Source organism: Tasmannia lanceolata, unplaced genomic scaffold (genome assembly GCF_043159265.1).
Source record: "Tasmannia lanceolata isolate RefF3 unplaced genomic scaffold, GAP_Taslan_0.1 ptg000037l, whole genome shotgun sequence".
Lineage (NCBI taxonomy): Eukaryota > Viridiplantae > Streptophyta > Magnoliopsida > Canellales > Winteraceae > Tasmannia > Tasmannia lanceolata.
Genome location: NW_027518714.1, coordinates 16,310,144 through 16,333,102, shown reverse-complemented (window position 1 = coordinate 16,333,102; position 22,959 = coordinate 16,310,144). Strand labels below are relative to the sequence as shown.

The following is a 22,959-nucleotide window of genomic DNA, read 5'->3' as shown; positions in this document are numbered from 1 at the left end:
CACCAGAACTTTAATGGCATTTGAAAGAAACAGTGTGTAAAATGTGATGGTTTAAGATCAATTTAACGTATACACTTAACAGATTTGTATTAATGTAGCCTATCTATAGTGTTCTATATTATAATGTTTAATGTACTGTGACTTGAATGCAAAACATTCAGATGAACGTGTGTAGTTCACAATATCTATGCACTGTTTTAGTGCTTTTCGGTGAGCAAAATTATGGGTCTGAGAGAAAAATCGAGAAGCATATCAGGTACTGATGATATTGGTATGATTTGCCATAACGGCTCAAATCATGTTTTCTGCTGAACAAACTTGGTAGATGAAGGATCTAACAAGAAAGAAAAAAAAACTTGGTCAAAGACTTAGAAGACATTTAAAAAATTGATCAAAAGGTTCCAATGACTCCAAAATGTTGGTCTTGAACATAAAGCTTTGCTCATTTAGCTGTACATTCAACAAATTGAGATTTATTTTCTACCTTCCCATGTTGTCACTGCCTGATTCCATTAGAATTGTCAGCCTCCTTGCTGTTTTCATGAACTGGCTGCAACAATACAAGAAGAAAAAAAGGCATCAAGTTCAGGATGAAAGCTACAAATAATATCAACATAACAAGTTTAGAAGGGAAAGACAACTAAATTTAGAAATAGGAGCAAAAAATAGAATTTGATCGCCCTTCATCATTATCTATGAAACACCACTTTAGTTTCTCGAGCCCAGAAAGAAAATATATTGCCAACACTATTCTTATTGTGCACGACTAAATGGTGCATGCCAACAATCAAAATGAAAAAGAAAAACTCACCCGAAGGGTTCATCTCCAGTGTGTTTAACTGCACCTGCTGCATCTCTGTAAAGCACATGGCTCATAATCTCTGATCTTTCTATGCCAAACATGTTGGCCAGCCTCCGGTACAGATCTTCATATGAGCCGAGGACTGAGAGATCAAGTGTTCGACCCACATCGTCTGACTCCATAAACACCTTACAATGCCCAGTCTCTAAACTGAGCTCACCAATCCGTCGATCCTTGTACCATGCAAAACCTTCACAGGATGAATTTTCTGATGAGAAGTTAGTTGCCTTCTCTGGATTCCCGTCCGACGAACTGTTTCCAGTAAGTACTGGGGAGACGGTATCCCCAGAACAACTAAGGGATATTTGTTGCTCAGTAAGTATTGGTTGTCCAAAGAGCACAAACTGGGGTGTCTTTCCATCATCCAATTTCTTGGTGCTCTGAGAAGAGTTCCCTATAGTAAGCAAGCATGAGACATTATCATGGATGCTAGGGTTTCCGAGTATGAGGCCTGTGGAGATTCTGGAGGCTGGAGCAGCGTGATCGAACGGCTGCAAACCAGCGTGGAACAGACCCGACTGCAGTTTTTTGAGATGGAGATCTGCTAAAGATATACCAAATTGAGCATGCCTGGCTCCCTGTATGCCTGCAGGAGTGTTGTCTGATAGACAACACATGGGGCTGCTGGGCCCAAGGGGGTTGCCGGAAAAAGTCGGCGTTGGAAGTTGGCCATCGAGGGGGAAATCAGGGTGCTGCGGGACCCTTATCTTTTTCCTCGGTGGCGAGAAGGGTGTCAGATTGATGGTCGGCATGTTTGAAACCAATTCAACCAACCATGGGCTGACACGCTTCACATTCTGTAGCAAATCCGGCTCGTCCCATGTCACCTGAGATTAACAGTTTTTAGAACAAAAATGACATGGAAGCGGGCAGGTAACAGGAAGGATAGAGGAGATTAAATTACGCATAGCCAGCCTAACACCCATGAATGGCAAAAACTGCAGGAGCATTATCTAACTTGCAAGTGCACAAAAGATTTTCTGCATGACAATTTCGATCCTAATGGGACACATATCTTCAATCTGATGTAAAAAGTGACCCCTTGTGTAACAAAATATTTTTAGTGGTAACTACAATCAGACTAAGATATCAGGCATTTTAGACACCTCCTGTCCATGTTCTTTACTAACTCATATATGTTTAATCCACATAGATGACCGTGCAATATCGTGCAGGAGTTATAAGTTTAATTCCAGATATCAGAACAGGCAGAAATCAGGAACCTCAAGAAGAAATATGAAATAAGTTATGGAACAAAAGAATATAGGAATCACAAGATTCTGAAGGAGAAGTAGCATCCTGAATAGAAGATTCATGCAATTATAGTTTAACCTGGATAATGATTCAGAGTTCATATTTCTTAGAGCATAGTAAGCACAAAAGCTAAAAGCCACACAAAATTAAATCAGTTAAGCATATAGACACACTGAACGAGAATGCCAAAAGGCATTCAGACTGGATAGGTTAAAGCATTCATGCATACCAGTGCAGGATAAGTTCCCTAATAGTTCACAATACGTTAGGGATTATTGTCGTGTGGGTACAATGTTTGTACATGATTCATTGTCTTAGAGTTCAGGGTATGAATAGGTCTTAGAAGTCCATGTATAGGGTTTTTTTCTTTTGCAAATGGATAAGAAAAAAAAAGATCCTCCCTAAAAATTAAATAACATCTGAAATATATATCCATTTCTATATACACATGGAACAAGAGAGTACGCTCATACGTGGGTTACTCGAGTGTTGGACCCATATAGAAGCATGCAATTCATATGTCATACAAATATGCATGCTGAATTAAAGAAAACCATATAAGATTGCCACACTTGAAAATAACAAAAAAACTCTAACAGTTATGATAGCTAGACCTATAGCGCACTCTTCATAGAGTTCAGAAACAGGACCCTGGAAATGGAGTTGCAGCTCAATGTGGACCAGTGAGGCACTGGTCCACATTGAGATTTCAATGAGAATAAACTTCACATTTCTTGAGTACAAAGCACGAAATAGAATTATGCAAAGTATTGCAGAATAATACATTGAAATTCATCAAAAAACAAAAAAAAAAACAAAAACAATAATAACATAGCAGCCTAGAACAATGACATTCAGAAATGAGTATACTGTGTGCAGACAATTGTAATCAAAAGAACCCATGACATACAGAAATGACTATACTTTGAGCTGACAGTTGCAATCAAGAGAGAGAAAAGGATACCTGAAGAAGCCTCCATGGGGAATTAGGCCAACGGTGGGGGTCAGCAACCTGAACGGAAGATATGGTTCCCATAAACCAGCTGATCCGTGAAGAATCCTCGGTCTCAAAAGCCATCTTGAACCTCATCCCCGAACGCCACTGAATCCTCATTGCTGCTCTTACAGCTGCAGCCTTCACACAAAACTCCGGTGTGCTTGCACGAGGGTAGTAAACAACCTCAAAAGGCTGTCCATTTGCAGCTAGTGTCGCTGCTTCAATAACCGATTCAGGCCTCACTCTTGCCCTTCCTCTCAAAGCCCCACCCAAATTACAATTACCATTTCTCATAATCTTGTTCTCATCCTCCCTCAAGAACACAGAAAACCCCCCATATGGAGAAACACAATTTCCAGAGGCTGAATTCCAACCAGACGGCGACTCTAGTCCACCACCAACCCCTCTCTTTGCCCGTCGAATTCCAACACAGAGATCCCCATTCTCTGTTCTCAAAAACACGATTGAGTCGCCCGCAACAAGCTTCTTCTGGTTCACAAAAGTGCTCCACCCAGTGGTTAGTAGGTGCCGGCGAGGTGTTCCTCTATAAATATGCCGAAATTTCCAAATATCACCATGAACATCTTTAGCTAGGACAGTCTGGACTGGTGGGTCTGCAGAGTAATCCAAGCGGGGGAATATCGTCTCTGCACAGTAGCGAGGAACAGAGAAACCCCCACCATTGTTGGCATCTGATTGGGTCAGCGTTTTTGCAAAAGACGCGGGTTTCTCTGTAATTTCAGATCCATTGTTACCCCCAACTTCTTCTTCCATATACTCCGGCTCGTTGTTCCTCACGGGAACCAAACGGATCTTCGCATAAACCTCATCTGTTTCAGGATCCGCCATGAATTTCACTGCAGCAACCCTGCAAAGAATAAGGGGTGGAATTCTTGGAAAATTCCCAAAGTCGATGTTACCGTGGGCATGCTCAGCCTGGCCTTGTGGGAAGTAGAAGACCTTTGAGTTCACCGGCGGCATCTGAACCATTCCGCCCGCACAAGCATGCCAGAGCTGAGAGTCCAAGCACTTCTCAGATTCCTTCATCAATTCTTTCGTTGTATCCCCAAATGTCATCATTGGAGAACAGGATGATCAAATAAAATAATTGGCCTCGGAGGAAAAATCCCACTTTTTTCTGTTTATAACGGGTTCTTAGAAAATGCTGTAATTAAACAAAGATTACCAACGTTAGGAAAGGAAACCCAAACGGGAAAAAAAAAATAGAAAGAAACTGACTACATTTATAAAGAAAATCATCAAATTCACCTGTAGAAAGATACAGAAGAGAAGAAACCTCTCAGCTTGCCCTGATCTCCTTCATTTTTATCTATCTTATTGGCTCATAACGAATATATCAACGATCAAATACCTCCAAATCAGAAAAAAATCACTTCTCTCAAAATCTATCCCTCAGAAAAAAAGCTGTTATCAAACAAAGAGGATCAATTTTCAGGCAAGAAAACCCACAGAACAAAAACATATACGAGAACGCAAACCCTACTTCTAGTGAAATGAGAAACCGTCAAAATTCATTTTAAAAAAAGAGAAATTTTTTACCCTCTTTGCCGGGTCTTCCCTTCAATTCTCCTCCAGCAAGCCAAAATCCCGATTCAAAGAATTCCAAGGAAAATCCACATTTCTTTTAAGCTTCCTCAAACCTTCCTTGAAGCAAACCCTAAACCCTCCCCACTAAGAAAACCTAGCTTTTAGCGACGATCTTCGGGACCTCACTATACTCAGTAGGACAAAACCCTAAGCTAAAGAATTATTTCTTTAAAAAATCAGGATTTAACAGAGTTTTCAGGAGAAATCTCAAGCCCTAAAACTTCATCTCGCAGAGACAATTTCCAGCGTTTTAACGAAAATCTTAATTTTTACACGCACAAACCAAAACAAAAACACGCCTTTTTAGCTTCTTTTTTCCTTCAACACCACATATCACGCATTTCCTCTTTAAACCTATTTCTCAAACCTCAAATAAAACCATGACTAAAACAGAAACCCTAACCTTTCACTAAAAAAAGAAAGAAAAGAAACCCTAGCCTTCTCACGCATTTCCTCTTCAGACCTACTGTAACAGAAACCCTAGCTTTCTCCTACTTCTTAATTTTTCCAATTTCGACTCCGATCTCCAAAATTCCAACCGATTTCTCTCAAATTGAAGCAAAAAAATCTCACCAATCGATGGATTCAAAACAGAGATTAAAGAAAAAACTCCATAATTTTCACATTCATCAAAATCGAGCAGAAATTTCGTATTTGAGCCGAAATTTCGCTTCAATCACAAAAATCTCACATCTGAAACCTAATCTCCAACTGAATTTCAACAGAGACTTTCATATACTTCGATCAAAAAACAACAAAACAAGAGCTAAGATCAAAACAAGAGCTAAGATTAAAAAAAACAAGAGCTAAGATTAGAAATCTCTCTCTCTCTCTCTCTCTCTCTCTCTCTCTCTCTCTCTCTCTCTCTCTCTCTGATTTTCGTTGATTTTCGTTCTTATCGTTTCAAAAATCTAACATCTGAAACCTAATCTCCGACTGAAATTCAGCAGAGACTTTCTTAAACCTTCGATCAAAAAACAACAAAACAAGAGCTAAGATCTCTCTCTCTCTCTCTCTCTCTCTCTCTCTCTCTCTCTCTACCTGATTTTCGTTCTTATCCTTTCTTATTTGCTCCAGATCTGAAAAACTCTCTCTCTCTCTCTCTCTCAGTAGACAACAAAAATCCGCAAATGAAGCATTCGAATAAAGGAAACAAATAAAGAACTGACAGAGAATTTTTAAAGAAAATATTTTATTTTCTTTTTCTCAAATGTGAAAACAAAAAAAAAAAACAAAAAAACAGAGTGCTTAAGTGGTAGAAGCCATAACATGGGTCGTGTCATCTGTTCATATTTCCACCTCAATCAAATACACAACTTCTCCGCATTTTCTCTCTATCTATTTCTCATCTCTAAGGTAAGTTTTTCTGACATGTTTGTAGGGTATCATTTTTCGCCCCTACTTTTGTTTGGATAATGCGCCCCCCTTTTAAGGTGAATTGAGGGAAGATTTTGACGCTTTGTGACGTCAAAATCTGCCAGCAATTCACCTTACAAGTGGGGCGCATTATCCTACAGGGGGGCGAAAATATCATAGCCGTCTTTCTGTCGTTACTGTGTTGACCCCACCGGACCCACGAGTCTGAACAAACGATCCTGATCCCTCATCCAATGGATCTGTGTTTGATGCGTGATCTTTTAGCCACGTAGGATTTGGTGGGGCCCACCATAATCAGCACTTCATGGTGAACCCGTTCAGAAACAAATAAGTAAAAGTGGAGATTGGATGGTCTCATTGAAACAAGGGATTGCATATGTGTAATTTGTTATTTTAGTCATATTTGTTTTGGATTTTGATTTCCCAGAATCGTTTGTGAGTCGAAAACTGATTATTGGACTCATGATTAAATGCAAAATTGACTCCCAATCGATTCTCAAAATCCAAAACAACTAGGGCCTTAGATCACAAAGAATGGGCTTACCATGGGAAGTTGATGAATCAAGGGCTAGGATAATCTGATCGAGGTAGTGGGACCGTTGCTTACCGGCCATATCATCTATTTGGTACATGTGGGCCCACAAAGTGGCTTAAATGAAAGAGTCTAACAAACCAAATTCTTTTTAGCATTTTTATCTATTTTTTGTTTCGGACTTGAGCTTAAAAAATTAGAGGGATATAAGTAGGCTGTCGGCAATTATAGATTTATAGTACACCTTAAAAGGACTTCAACTTATGATTTTTGTGGAGGGCCCACTTAAGGACCATCAAATTAGTTGGTCCCCTACCTACCTTGGTGGAAATGATGGGACCCACTTGTGTTTAATCCAATAAAATAAGAAATACACTTGTGGACCCCATCATTGTCTAGGCGTGGGAGCGTAGGACCAATCGCATTTTCCTCTTTCTGGGTTTCTCCCACAACCTCAATGGGACTTTTTTTAGAAACACATAAGAATAATTTGGGGGATGTTGGATTTGGGAAAACAATTATAATATTTTTTCCATGGAAAGTAATATTACATGAAAACAAGTCCAAGGTCAAGTAGGTTTGACATTTTCCATGTAAGTAGGGAAAATTTTTCCATTTATCCAATCAAGATCTACCGGAAAAAAAATTCTTAGGTTTTTCTTTTTCATGAGAATAAAAATTCTAGGGTCTGAAAATTTTTGTATTCTGAAAACACTTTTCATATAAAATGAAGTAGCCAAATACTAGAAGGGGAATGATAAATCGACCCCCATGTGTCTTTCTCTCTCCTCCGTGTCTTTCTCTCTCCTCTGGGTTAGAGAGAGAAAGACACATGGGGTCCATTTAAGATATTTGGGAGTCAATTTATCACTGCCCATGCTAGAAATCTTACTTTTCAAGGAAATATCTGCTTGCTTCATATATTTAACTTTCTAAAATTGTCGTCTTGAGAAAAGTGTTTCTAGTCTGCCGACTAGAGATCATTCTCTAGTCCGGCGACCAAAAACACTTGGGTCCCACCTTATTTGGGTGATGCAAAGCATTCATTTGATGGGCCCTGACATAGAGAGGGTGTCCACAAAAAATCAGCTCCATAGGAACATCCAAACCCTGTGATTTGTGGAGCTTAAAATGGACGGCTATAAATCGGCACAAATCTGTCCATTTTTTAGCTCCACAAATGGAAGGATTAAGATGATCCTATGAAGCTGATTTTTTGTGGACACCCTATCTATGATTGGGCCTATCAAATGAATGCTTTAGATCACCACAAAAAATGTGGGACCCAAGTGTTTTTGGTTGCCGGACTAGAGAATGATCTCTAGTCGGCAGCCTAGAAACACTCTTCTCTTGGAATAAGACCCACTTTCAATTGTGTAAGCATAATCTTTTCAGTTTTGTAAAATGTTCATTTTTAAATCATATCCCTTGCCATTATTTAACTTTTAAAAACTAATAAAATAAATAGGGAGATGATAAATTCGCACCCCCTACAGGATAATGCGGAACCCCGTTCATGTTAAAAATCGCTAAAGTCTGCCACTTTAATTTAACCTTCAAGGGGAGCGAATCAGCCTCCAGGGAGCAGTTCATTGGAAATCCGACAGGCTCAACGAAGGTCCGAATACTGACTCGTGCGATGATATATTCCAAAATATCGCGAGTAGAAATTGGGGGTTTTTAATCTCTAATAATAAAACACGATAAATAAACGAATAAAGGGTCATAACTCAGAAGTATCCGTGATAGAAAAGGGTCATAAGTAAACCTTAGACTGACACCAAACTCAAACCGGTAATTAACCAGATAAAGACAACCCTGGTTAAGGTTTACCTTACACGACGACACTTCAGCTAACTAACCAGAGTTAAGGGTCAGCTTAACTCTACGCTTAGGTTAAGTTAACTAACCCGAGTCAACCACCTATGTTTGTTTTCCCTAATCCCGATCTTTTGGTCGGGCGACGAGATTTTCCGCTATGACGTTGGCCTTTTCACCCCGAAAGTGTAGGACTCGGGGACTGGAACTTGGAAGAGTAGAGAGCATATACCCTTGGATTTTGATTTTATTACTTAAGCACCATAATTTCTTTCCATAATGGCGAAAATGCCCTTTCCATAGTCCGTAGGATGATCCAAACCGTCCATGTGATGGGCCACAATGTAAATAGATTGTGGCGTTGTGACCAAGAAATCATTTCCACAGGATGATCGCAACCCTTCGATCTATAGAGGAACTACATATTATGGAAACCTATATAGATCGAAGGGCTAGGATCATACTGTGGTAATGATTTTTGGGGCACAGCCTAATTACGTTGTGGCCCATCACATGAACGGTTCGGATCATCTATGGTGTGTGGTCCATCACATGGACGGTTTGGATCATCTATGGTGGGTCCGTACGGTACCTTTTGAAAAATTCTCAGACACCCCATATTCCATTAACCTCCCTTTAATTATTTTATTGAGAGCATTTTGGAAACTGTAACGACGTTTAAAAGCTAATTAAAAGGGTACTAAAAACAAGGAGTGTTCCTTTGTATTTAGTGACTATTGACTAGCTGTGTAGTCACGAGAAATGCTTCCGTAGGCCGGGACCTTAATCTTATGCATAATAAATATACGGTGGATCTCGCTTTTTGGTTGATCTTGACCGTCCATCTATTAGCCCCAACGTTGAATCTACAGAAAGCACGCCAAAGGTTATGGGTCTCTCTCTCTCTCTCTCTCTGCATGCCACCAAAATTGTTTTAATCTAATATTATTTGCAAATTAGACGATCATAATATTAACGGACAGGTTCGATGGATCCAAAGTATCTAGGTCCAAACATGTCCATATCCTAAGGTTCGAACTTATTTCAGATCGTTACCTAGACGTACCCACAAAATATGATAGAGTGTCCTACATCCGAATGGAGGACACCAATGTGTGAAAATACTCTTCATATTTTTGTTCGTGAAAATACTCTTCATATTTTTGTTCATTTATTTATATCTATTCATAAAGGGTATTAGACATAGGGGTAACAATGTATCTAGACGGTTCGATGGATCAAAATGATCATAAAATTAATGGACAGGATGTGGGTACAATAGCTAGATCCAACCATGTCCATATCATAAGGTCTGAACTTATTTTGGATTGTCATCTAGATGTACCCACAAAACCCGAAAGTGAGTCCTAGATCCGAAGGACGGCACCAATGTATGTAAACACTCTTCATATTTTTGTTTATTTGTATCTATTCATAAAGGTTATTTTCATAACAATTTAAAACCGTACCCAAAATCACAAGATGAATGGTGAACTGAAGGGTGCCCTTGCAAAAACCAGCCATACAGGTGCGCCCACCCAAAGTTAGGAATAGGGTTTTAATTAGCCCCTTAAAATGTCGCGTGTTTATGTACAAAGTAGGGCTGCAATCGGGTTTTTGGAGAACACAACAATACCCGAGAAATATCTCGGGTCGAGTCTGGTCGGGTTTTTTTTTCCAGAAAACCCACGATTCCCAAATCCGGCCCTACCCATGATAAATCTCGGGTCGGGTTGGGTTTTTTCACGTTAACGCAATTTTTTAAGGAAAATTCTTGTTTGGCAAGGCAACTCAACTCATAGAAGCAGAAATTACACTCACATCACACTTGAATCAAACAATGATGTAATTACACTCACATTACACTTGAATCAAACAATGCTGTGATCAAACAATGTTGTAATTACAATCAAACAATGCTGAATCAAACACTTGAATCAACTCAACTCATAGAAGCAGAAATTACACTCACATACAATAACAGTGGGTGCGTGGGTTTTCACTTTTAACTTTTAACTAACAATAGAAAAAAATGTAGATACTATAACTTATGTAACTCGGGTCGGGTCGGGCCCCTTCAAACTCGGCTCGACCCAAAACCCATGAAACCTGAGCCCAACCCAAGCTATTTTCGGGTCGGGTCGATGCGGGTCGGGTAAAACCCGGCTCGAGTTGCAGCCCTATTACAAAGTATGGATATGCAAATAATTTTTAGAGGTAGATTCAAACAAATTAGGATGTAGGTGTGAAGATCAAGCTCAATACAATTGTGTATTGAGAGGCATGGGATAAGGATAGGGAGAACACATTGATTGTAAATGATTTGAAGTGCCACTATTTTTGTTTTGTGTTGGTGTCTTTATTTGAATAAATTTAAACCTATTGACCCATTGGGGAGGGGAGGGAGTTTGGTTGAGGCCCAACCTTTGTTATTGTTAGAGACAAGTAGGCCCAAATTCAACAACACGGGAACTCTACCCTATTAATACGTGTGTTTAAAACTTTAAGTCCAATCAATTGCCGTTTTAAGATTAAGAAAAAAAATTCATATTAAAAGAGGGGAAGTGATATATTCGCCCCCTTTTCTTCCTTGGGACGCCTCTATAGCCTCTTTTACACTACAAGAGAGTGGCCCTTGAAAGAAAAAAGGGCGAATACATCATTTCCCTGAAAAAAAACATCTTGGGAGAGAATCTTCTCCCATGGCAACTGGTAAGGGCCTCTGTGAATGGAACCAAAATATGTCCTTATTAATAAAATTACATAAATGATATTTCCAACCCTTTTCCCGACATTATTCATTTAATGCATTTCCACCTACTTTTCTCTGTCTTTTTCCATGAAAATGACTTCATTTTCAAGAAAAGGCCAACAATATATCGGGAAAGGGGTGCAAATATCATTTCTCATAAGATAGTTTTTTTTGGTTGAAATGGTGATAGATATATTAAGGGCGATGATAAATTGGCACCCCCTGTAGGACAATTCGCATCCCTTTAAAGGAGGGTATGTGACAGACTTTAATGCTTTTTAACGTTAATTCACATTAAAGGGGTGCTAATTATCCTAAGAGGGTGCGAATTTATCATTGCCCTATATTAATAAAGATAAAAGAACAAAAAAACACCAAGACTGAGATAGTCAAGGGAGAGGAACAACATGAAAAAGATAATACAATGCAAAACACCAAAATCAAATCACGGGGAGGAAAATAAAAAATCTCCAAAGTCACCCTGTTCACCCCGTCCCTAGCTAGTCGATCCACCTCACTATTAGCCGAGTGACGGATGTGTTGGAAGCGGACAGATAAACCCTCCACACGGTCACAAATCTCGTCGATATAATCCACAAATCTCCACTGGTACTGCTTGTTGCCTCCCAACCATCTAATAGTGTCCAAGAGACTGTCTCCTACTATCATCAAGCCCTGAAGAACTGCTCTATTCTCTGCCTCATTAACAACCTTTTCCCCAATGGATCCGAAGAAGGCCTATTTAATTTCACCTCGTCGTTTCTAACTAAGCCTCCCACTCCATCTGATCCAGGGTTTCCAAAGCTAGACCCATCAAAATTTAGCTTATGCCATCCTAGATCAGAAGGCACCCATCTAGGAGCGATCAGGTCTTCCGACATCTAATAATGTCAGTGCTGGAATATAGTCTCATAAGATAGTTTTTAAGTTAATGTTAATTGTAAATGTGACATTAAGCCTCTTTGTAAGCTATTTCTCTAACAGTTACAACCATTAGCTGCTGATACTCATATTTAACCTCAAACCAATCGCATAAGATTATGAGCAAGTCTAGCTACCATGAATATTTTTTCCTGGAAGATTAGCTTAATTACGTCCGATGGTGAGAGAGGGTGGGGGAGTGATAGACTCGAGAGGGACCAGAGAGGGTAAAAAAAAAGCCTGAAAAACAAGGAAACAAAAATTCCACCCAAATCATGGTTGCCATACATGGCCTATATGCAAATAATTCATAGAAATATCGAAAGAGGCCAGTGAACTATAAGAGGGCCTCTTTGAAACCTCTAAAAATTATTTGCCAATAACCTTATAAAGAAATGGTTTTGAAGTTAAATATGAGTATTTACAAGTAATGGTTTTAAGAGTAAAAGAAATCATGTAACTAATGATTCCAAGGAGGCCTTAATGTCTGGTTAGCAGAGATACCATTAAATTAAGATAGTGTAATTGGCAAATAAGGATTGATTTTGATTACCATTCATGTAAGCCATAAATCTTTGTAAGCCATAAATCTTTGTTTCTTCCTCCTTGTTCCTTCCTCCTGTTGTTTTCGTGGTGTCTCTCAAAGCTACCATGATGTTATGGGATCATTTCTAATATTTAATGATACTTAATCAACTACAACTAAAACAGCACCAACCAAACACCTTTGTAATTATTGCCTTCGTGCAAAAGTGATAACGACGGTAACAAAAGATAAGATAAAATCTCTGGGCATCACCTAAAATTCATCTTTTGCCCCTCTATTGGGGAAACAAACAAAATTTCTTAGAAAAGTTTTTCCACGAGAAAAGAGCAAAAGATGAGACAAGATTCATAGGTAGCGACACTAAGGTCTTTCTCATATGAGATAAGCTAGATAAGATCATTTGCTTGTCTTAGGGGTGGTTTAGATCTAGGGTTAATTTTTCTATGGAAATAAAAACTTATGCCTCCGTTTCTTTCGACGTAAAAATGGACGTAAAATTTGTTTTATGCGTACGTCGAAACAATGTTCCATGTAAGAAAAATTTCCAAGGTCTACAATGTTGAAATTCTAGTAGAAAATAGAGTTTGGCAAAAATTTCCATGAATTGAAAAATTGGTCCTTTCCGCTCTGTTTCTTTCAATGTATAAAACAAAATTTAAGCCAATTTTTGAGTGGAAAATGGGTTCTTCAAGAAAATTCTTACCCTAGATTTAAACGGCTTTTTAGAAAATTACCCTAATGCCTCTGTTGAAATTTTAAAAAATGCCAAGATAGTCACTTTTATGCTCCTCCTAAATGACATTTATTGGGCCTTGCTTTGTCATTAATGCAACAAAAAATCTTGCAAAACTACATTGTGAATACCTGTTTGGATGTTCATTCAAGATGTGACCAAGATCATGTTGGTGGTCACGCGTTGTTCTACAAGATCAACGGTATTGATTACACATCAATGTCACACTGCCTCATTCAGGACTAAAAAAATTGTATTTTACTATCAATCTAAAAAGTTATTTGATGCGTCGTTATTCTCTTAATTAATTTCATCCCCCATTTTATTCACCTAAGCATGTATCTTGTTGATCTTCTTGCCCCCAACGTCTTTCATTTCCATATAAGCACACCCAAAATCGATTATGCTCATAGACTCACCCCGCTAGTTTGTAAGATTTCTTTAGCTTTCTCTTCTTCAACACCAACAGACCAGAAAATCCCTCCCAATTTCTAAAGAACTAGAATGAATCCTAGGTTTTAAATATATGCCCATAAATAAATCCTACAGACTCGATCCAATAGCAATTAGAAAGGGATTCTTTAACTAGAAAGAATTCAGTTCAAATGTCGGGTACCCATCAAGGCTTTGGCGGGACACTAAAAACCTGACCCGTACCTGAAAATTTGCAGGTGGGTTGGGTCAACCAGCGGGCACGGGTCGCGTTTGCCAGGTCTATCCCCTAGGCTACCCAAAATCGCAAAAATGCCCTCTATAAAGGAGGTGCAATTTTGAATGCGGGGGGGGGGGGGGGGGGGGTGGGGTGTCCAAAAATGGGCGTCTATAGGGGGTGGCCAAAATGGAGTGTCTACAGTTTCCCTTCGCTTCGGATTAAAACTAAAAAACAGTCAACCGTCGGTAAAAGTCTTAACCGTGACCGAACCAATGCCTAGAAAAACCGAATCCACATTATTCAGTCCACCCTTTTTCTTCCCAACCACACATATAAGGGTTTCTAAAAGCCAATTTCTACGTTTTTGTCCATCCTAAGCTGGTCCTCTAACAAAGACCATTTTGACATCGAAAGAAAGTGAGCAAAATTGTATAGCTCACTCTAATGTATTTTTATGACTACTCTTTTACACTAGAAGGATCAAGGATGGCAGATGCCATCTCCCTAAAAACGATATCATTCTAAGAAAGATTAATGTGTCACTAATTTTAGATTTTACAGCTTGAAAAGACTACCTTTGTCCTCGGCCCATATTATTAAAAGCTCATATGAATTTTAGGTTTAGGGACTGTTTGGATATACGGATTTTAGAATCTTGGATTTCCTCTAAATCATAGTTGGGAGATGAGAGAAGGAGACCAGCTGTCCTTTTCTCTCTTCTCGCCCTTCTTTCTATCAGCAAGAGAGCAAGAGATCATCCCATGGGAAAATATAGGAAGGAGATGATGAAAGGCTAGGGCAAGGCAAGAGGGTTCTCTCTTGGGGGCCTAAGAGGGTTTTTGTGTTAAAACAAAAGCAAAGTTCATCTACTCAAGGTTGAGGAGAAGGTTTAGGGCAAAGAGAGGGGCTTTCTTTTGGGCTCTTGGAAGGTGTTTTATGGTGAAGCAAAAATAGTTTTTCCTCCTCTTATTGTTTATCAAAGTGTATTCTTCTTCTTCCTTCTTCTTTTCCATTGGATTTTATCTATTGTAACACAAGCATTGGGTCGGAAGGTTTCTATCAAAACATTTGAAATGACAAAGCAAACTTAGTAACCAACATTTGTTTCACGATCTATGCTAAGGTTACTCACGCTAGCAAGAATTTTAATCATTTTATCTATGGTAGGTAATTGGAACCAATGATCTGGCTGGTCCCCACTAGAGCAATCTCATCCATAGGTATATATCTAATTTTCTCGATCAAAGCCTTCTATCAACGGTTGCGATTTAAATTTGGATGGAGTTGTTAGGTTTGTTCTCTTTGCATTGCAACAATGTTACCCCACAAAATCTACGGTTCAGTTTAACCCCTTTTTTTATTCCATTGATGGTGCAATTTGGATCGTTCAGTTATTTCTTGATGGAGATCATATTGGATGGTTATGATCATCTGACTTTTGTATTTTCCTTCAGGACCCACACAAGAGTTTTCATCAAATAATGGACACTTCATCATCTCTTGCATTTGTTAATGACGGGAGGGTATTTCCGTCTTTTCATCCGGCGATTATTCAAAATTTGGAAAGCCGGGTGGTTTCTAATCGGCGATGATTTGGGTGGGTAAGGACTGTGAATGGGAAATGAAATATTGTCCCCATTTTCTAACTTTGGACACCCTACTCTAGTGTATTTATGACTATTCTATTACGCAAGAGGGGCTGTCCTAATTGAGGAAATTGAGCGAATATATTATTCCCCATTATCAAATAACAGTAGTGCGGATATATATCTCTTAATATATCCGCACCACTGTATTTTGATAATGACACGCATGTTGACAGCTACAAGACAACCTGGTTACAACTTACAACAACGGCCATACACGTTGACCGATGAAAGGACGTTTCACTGGAAAAGCAAAAAAAAAACTTACACGTGTCGTATGTGAGATGGGAATGACGTCAGCACACATCTCTATCGCTAGGGGTATGTCTCGGTAGGAATGATGGGACGTGGATGTGATAGATGGGACCCACAACATGGGCACTTTCCCGTATCTCTGTCGTTCCCACTTTCTCCCAAACGTAGCCAAAAAAAAATAAAAAACAAAGGGAATTGAAATGTTCGCCCCCTTTTCTTCCCCGGGCCACCCCTCAGTGTAAAAAAGTAGTTACAAACTTACAACTTATGAGTTTTTATATGATGAAAGGCCTTGTAGTCTTTTATTTTTCAAAAAGTACCGTACGGCCCAGAACATAGTATGATCCAAACCGTCCATGAGATGTGCCACTATCTAAATAGGCTTTGCCCTAAAAATCAATTCCGTAGCTTAATCCTAACCATCCGATCTATAGAGGGTTAGGATCAACCCTCAAATGTGCAGTCCCTCAATAGATCGGAGGGTTGGGATGAACCTATGGGCATTAACTATTTAGGTTGTGACCCATCTAATGGACGGTTTGGATCTTTTTAATTTATAAATCCCCACCGGACATAAAATACCAAAGGCGAATTATGACCATTTACAGAATCGATTTGGGGTGTAATTCAGAATCCGAATAGGACAGCGTAAGCGTCAAAAAGGAAATGTTGGATCCGGCCCTGTCACGTTAAGTGGTAGTAGTCAAATTACACTGAAAAAGGCTTCTTTCCGTAAAGTATTCCAAAAATAGTACGAATTCGACCTAGGAATCCGAAGAAAAGAGATTTTGAGAGAATTTGTTGTACAATATGTTTGGCTTTAAAGATAAAAGCAACACAAAAGCAAGTGATTATACTACTATCTACAGGAAAATGATGTTTAAAAGTAGCAAAAGTAACACCCACACTCTCTACTTTTAATTACGCCACTATTCTCGTCTTATTAGATATTATTCTCAAAAGGCTATCAGTACAAGACCATTGCTCATAAATCTAAAATTTACAAAGTATTTCCCAATTCATAACCAAAGAAAGAAGAACTCGTAAAATACGAATAAATTGCATTTTGAGTATGAAATTGTGTACAGATGGTAGTTTAAGATCTATTGTCCTTGGAGTGGCATTGTACGTTCGAAAGACCATTTTGACCTCTTCATCTCTAATTTTTTTTTCCTGTTTCCATCATCACCGCGAACCATCACGGCAAATCGGAAGAAGAAAAAGAGGAAGAATAAGAGAATAGGAAAGAAACGACCCCGACTTTCACTGAAACAACCCCAAGATCCATTTTGATCGGATAGGATCGGATCTTGAGGATCCGTCGGATCGTTCATGCCAATTGATGCCCGTATACACTGTGCCAGTGGATACAACCTTGAGCCCTCTATTTGATGGGCCTTGGTTTGGATTTCCCAGGGCCCAAAAAATATCTTTAGAATAGTCTAATCATATTATCCAATAATATGTAACTTTTGCCTTAGAACAAGTGTGTTGTGTGGGGGTGGGCGGAGTGTTCAAAAATTATACACAAGCAATGGTGTTCATATTCATCGACAAGTAATGAGATACCACAAATACTCCTAGAAGAAATTTTTTCCAGGGAAGGGTATTTTCATCTAAGAAGCAATTCTAGTTAATTAGGGTTGTTCAATTTGGATTGAATTAGGGCTCTTCTATTAAAGCTATAAATACTTACTTGAGTCTTAATTTTTTTAGATAATCTACCCTAGGGAAAATGTGTGGAGACTCCAGGAGGATGAGAGGAGAAAATCGTTTTCCATGTATTGGGTTTCAAGTTTAGTTTCTTGTTTTGATCATAAAACCATCTATGGCCTTCTGTTTAGTCATAGATGTTGTGAGTACGAAGATCTATCTTACGTGCCTAATCGGCCGTAACGGAGATAAACGAAAAGAAAATAGAGAAGAGGGGGAGAGAGGTTGATTCCAGGCAACCGGACCTCCTAGTGGTTCAAATCGAGAGGAACTATGACTCTCCTACAAAGTTTCCTTTGCTATAAAATTCTCTTCTTTTTATTTCATTGATTTACTACTATTTAAATACAAGCAAAAGGGAGTGCCACATTACTATCCCATTAACCCACTTATATAACACATAGAAAATAACTACACGCACAACCCACTTACATAAACATAGGCAATAACTACTCCCACAACTCTACAAAACATAAGCTACATAACTAACACCCATAAAGACACACGTCCATCTACTAACTAACCCTATTTACACCACCACTATCATGCACACATCATTCCTTCCCCCTTGGGAACAACCTTGTCCTCAAGGTTGAATTGTTGGAAAAAATGTTTTTTTCCACCAGGATCCCAAATCATAATGGAAATGATTTTGTTGGGTAGCATAATTAAAATTAGACTTCCATCTTTAAAAATAACGGTTGCGATCTTGGGAACTCCACTTTCAAAATCTGCCGTCATAAAGCTCGAAAAGAAATATGACTTTTCATCTTTTTTGGCATCAATTCTAGCAGTTTTCTCTACACGAACATCAACTTCCTCAAGTTTCAACTGTTTATCTTCTTTGTGCATTTCCTTAATCTCCATAGTGATGTGGGAGTGCCACATCACTATCCTATTAACCCACTTACATAACACATAGAAAATAACTACACCCACAACCCACTTACACGAACGTAGGCAACAACTACTCCCACAACTCTACAACACATAAGCTACATAACTAACACCCATAAACACACATATCCATCTACTAACTAACCCCATTTATACCACCACTATCATGCACACATCAATCTAGCCTAGGGTTTGTGCGTTGTTTGATTTGCCAAATCCCATCCAATAAGTTCTTTTTGGTTCCTCTATGTACAGATGGGAATTTAAAGAGGAAAATTACTAACCTAGGATAGATCTTGATGATCTCGCATTGTTCAAAGTTACAGCAATTGGTTTTGAGAAGGAAAAGATCTGTTTGGGATCAATTTTGGGGTATCCGGGTTGTGAAAATCGTTCTTTTACTAAACATTCCAAGGATCTCTTCGTATTTGAAAAACCCAGATCATTGGAAGATCACAGGTTCAATCAAGAGAGTGATTTGTATGTTTTTAAGGGCTGAAAATAAGGTTTTCGGAGGTTCAAAAGGGTTTTCTTGCGGAAGATGAAACCCAGCCACACCTTGACCAAACCGACCAAGGTTCTTGATAGTCGACCAAGCCCTGATCGGTTGACTCTGGGAGTCGATCGAGCAGGGGATAGTCGAAGACCGGTACCCGGGTGCTTGGCTCGGGTTGGCTCCCCCGGTTTTGGTTTTGACCCTCTTAGGGCCTTTTGAGGCTTGTATAACCTTCTAAACACCATGAAATTGTAACTTGAGTTCAAAAATGAAATAACATGAATTTTCGGTGATTTTTGTGGAACGGTAGAAGACTCTTGTTGAGGTTTCGCGCGTATGAGACTGTTGAATAAGATCTCAATGAGTGGCTTGTTTCCTGTAACAGTGTTCACCTACGAACCATGTTTCACGTTTTGAAAAGCATGTCTATCATTTTTACTGATAAATCATGTATATGGTATGGCATTGGAAAGCATGAGAGCATATCTTATAGCCTGTTTTATTTATTTAAAAAACTATGGACCGAGTATGGTTTCATGCGTTTGTTGATTTTCAATTGTGGATTCATGAAGGTGTTATTTTTACATGTGCACTATTTACATGGAAGCATGATAGTATGTGTTATTTTAAACTATGGATCAAGCGTGACCGCATTGTTTTCGTAGTTATGGCTTCTTGGGGTGTTTAATGAAAATATTTAGGTTTGTGTGGGCCACAATAGTATGGTTGGCTACAAGAACCGTAGTTCCCATGTTTGGTTATTCATTTACCTGCACCAATAGGTGATATGAAAACTGGTGCGAGGCCAGTAAGATTGGTCCGAAGACCTCGTCTAGTAAGTTATGTGAAACTAGACTGACCTCATCTAGTAGGTGATGTGAAACTGGATCAATTAGAACAAGGTCTGCAACTAGTATCATATTAGAACAAGGTCTGCAACTAGTATCATCCTACCATTGCAAAATTTTTGTAATGGTAGTATCTGATCTATCATTTTATCTAGAATGAACTTTAATTCGTGGATTTGCTAGGGACTATCGCAGAAGGCATTTCGCGGGTTGGCTGTTGCATTAGAGAGCAGCCACATAGGTTCAGATTTTGTCGTATTCATTTGAGGTGGCTGCTCTCTCATGCAACCGCCCGTCTACAATGGTCCCTAGCAAATCCCTTGATTCAAACCAGAGTAGGATAAGAGGAATTCTATGTATATGATCCGATCCAAGTGGATCCAGCCCAAATCCAACCCGTTGACACCCTTAATATGTATATAGAGAGAGTGAGATAAGGGTGCAACTTGGGTCGGGTTCAATCTGGAAAAAAAGTCGGGTTCGGGTTGAGGGTTTGGGCAATCCAACCCATGTGAAACCAGACGTTTGTTTATTTATTCATTATTTTTAGTTTTTGGTCAGCTTGGGTTGGGTCGGGTCGGGATGGGTTCATCAGGTAAGGTCGGGTCGGGTTTGGGTTGAGTAAATGGATCCTCCGGTCGGTTCGGGTTGGCCTCAAAACAGCCCTAGATGCACCCCTAAGTCTAGGAGATCACGCCGACATGACATGGGTGGGTCCGGTGAATTGACGACACATTAATGTCACGCGTGGGATGAGGAAGTACGAATGATGGGGCCCGATTGATTGATTGATCCTTTAACCATTCCGACATAGATGGTTACAGTGACATATGGTGGGTCTATGGTGAGCCACGTGTCAACGTGAGGACCATTTATCCATTATTCAATAGTGCCCATTACCTACAAACTAATTAATTTCACCCTGGCCCACAATGGACTTTATGTGAATGTGACCCAACCTAGATAAAGAGTGTTATGACTCATGACTTGCAAAAATAAATAAAAATAAAATAAAAATAGGGGTCCATTTATGACATTAGGGGGTCCTTTTATCACTGCCCCATGAAATATTTTTTCCATGATTGGCAACACATGCCCTAAGGGATCATACAATTGTGCCGAAATAACGGCAATGGACTGGACTAAGATATGGCGCATACACGGCCTTTATATACAATGTCCATTGATCTGGACTAAGATATGGATCGATGTCTTGATAGTCCAATCAATAGTTACCGCCGCCCCAAAAACCCAACTGGCTAGAACATAAATCATCAAAGTGATCAAGAACAACTAACAGATGCATCCATTGGACACAAGATGTAGTGCATACACTAGCTTTCTGTGTATTTGCTTGATAGAAGATCACGTTAAATTGCGCCCTTTAAAATAACTTTCGGGGGTAAAAACTAGCACCCAATTGGGGGGCGCTAATTGGTAGTGGACATGTGGCACCCAATCAGAAACGGACATATGGTGAGCACTAATTAATGGCAAGTAAGGACTCTAATCTTTCTCGGCTTCATCTCCGAGGCATGTAACTTAATCACTTCTGCATTCAACCAATTAGAGTTCGAGTTCATATTACTATTGCCAGTTCTGACTTAAACATAGTAGAGCTTCCCTGAAGTCCAAACTCCGGGTGATTTATTCTGTTTGCTCGTAAGTGAAGGTCATTTCCCTCAACTTCTATCTAGGACCCATTCTACCTTGGGTCAGATTTTAGCGGCAACAATAAATAATAATGTAATGGTAAATTGGCAATAACTATAAAAAAGCAAACCAAGATATTGAATTAAAAATGAAATATAGTCCCCAGCTCACATGAAAATAAGGTAAATTAAGAAATTATAAAATGAATAATTCAGTAGGGAGAGTATATTATCAAATTACGATTGCATTTGCACTATATTTCCGAACGACCCAATTCTTGTGCCGTAAGCGTGGGGCAGAAAAAAAGGAAAAAAAAGAGAGGATGAAATAGAATTTGTGGTGTGGTCGTTGAGGAAGAAAGATTCAACTATTCAAGGTCAGAGAAGAGAAGAGACAATATCGGGCCCACCGAGCATAATACTACACGTGGCACCATGTTATTGGATCTGCTTTGGTGCCGTTTGTGGCGCAGATTCGAATCGGATCCAGCAAAGATGCGCCGGGTGTGTAATGCTACAAATAGCTTTGTCAATAGGCTGTGTGGGTCTGACCGCTAATTGTTGTTATGGGCTAAAGCCCAGGCCCAAATGGTGAGACCAGTTGACTAATGTATAAGGGCCCAGAATCTCATTACCTTAATGCCCTGTTTGGATTGCAAGAAAAGCATTTCTTATGGAAATTTTTTTTAGAGAATTATTTTTTCTTTCCACGATTTAGAGGGAAATGCTAACATTATGGTTAATTTCGAAGGGTATTATCATAAATTGATGGCCTCTCTAAGTAGAAATTGAATAGGGTTGGCTAAAGTTAGGCCACGTTTGGATACCTCATGCCTTTGTGTTTGGATTTAGATTTCAGTTTTGGATGAATAATACATCAATCATCCTCATGCTGATGTTGTACGAGGGAGGGAGGGACGCCTAGCTGCTGCAGCAGCAAGGTCGAGGAGCAGCGAGGCTGAGGCCAATTGCCACAATTATGGATTTCCAAGTAATGTCTAGCAAGAAAAAATCAGAGTTTTTTCACTGTTGTAGCTAATTTGGAAATCTAAGGATCTGATCTAGTTCCAAATCTCAACTGCAAATGTGAGAAATCCAAATCTAAATCTTGTGAGTATCCAAACGTGGCCTATATTTTTTCGAACATAGAAAAATGTACAAAATTTTTATCATATTTTTCCTTTCCAAACTTTTCCCAAAAAAATAAAATAAAAATCACGTTAATATATCATCTTTGGTGGTGGAGGGTGACTCCCTTAGTGTGATTAGATGGTTGAATGAGTTAATTCGAGGAAACTCAGCCTCCAATATGCTAACTGCACTGAATTTGAGTATTCCTTGCTGAATAGCCATACGACATCTACATTATATAAAAATTATGGGAAGCAAAATAAGGAAA

The 22,959-nt window shown here is 39.2% G+C and overlaps 1 protein-coding gene across 3 annotated transcripts; it reads right to left on the bottom strand.

Annotated features, from left to right (window-relative positions):
- Positions 1–240: 240 nt before the first annotated feature.
- On the bottom strand, positions 241–5,820 carry LOC143860437 (auxin response factor 18-like). 3 transcript variants are annotated; one of them, XM_077371084.1, is made up of 5 exons: positions 4,674–5,820; positions 4,383–4,538; positions 3,081–4,278; positions 812–1,689; positions 241–550 (listed from the first exon to the last, which is right to left on the bottom strand). In XM_077371084.1, exons 3-5 carry the CDS (start codon positions 4,191–4,193, stop codon positions 481–483), a joined length of 2,061 nt encoding a protein of 686 aa, XP_077227199.1. In that variant the 5' UTR covers positions 4,194–4,278; positions 4,383–4,538; positions 4,674–5,820; the 3' UTR covers positions 241–480. The 3 variants fall into 3 exon arrangements, with proteins under 3 accessions (XP_077227199.1, XP_077227200.1, XP_077227198.1); XM_077371085.1 differs by lacking the exon at positions 4,674–5,820 and having other exon boundaries at positions 241–546; positions 4,383–4,633; XM_077371083.1 differs by lacking the exon at positions 4,674–5,820 and having other exon boundaries at positions 4,383–4,630.
- Positions 5,821–22,959: the final 17,139 nt, after the last annotated feature.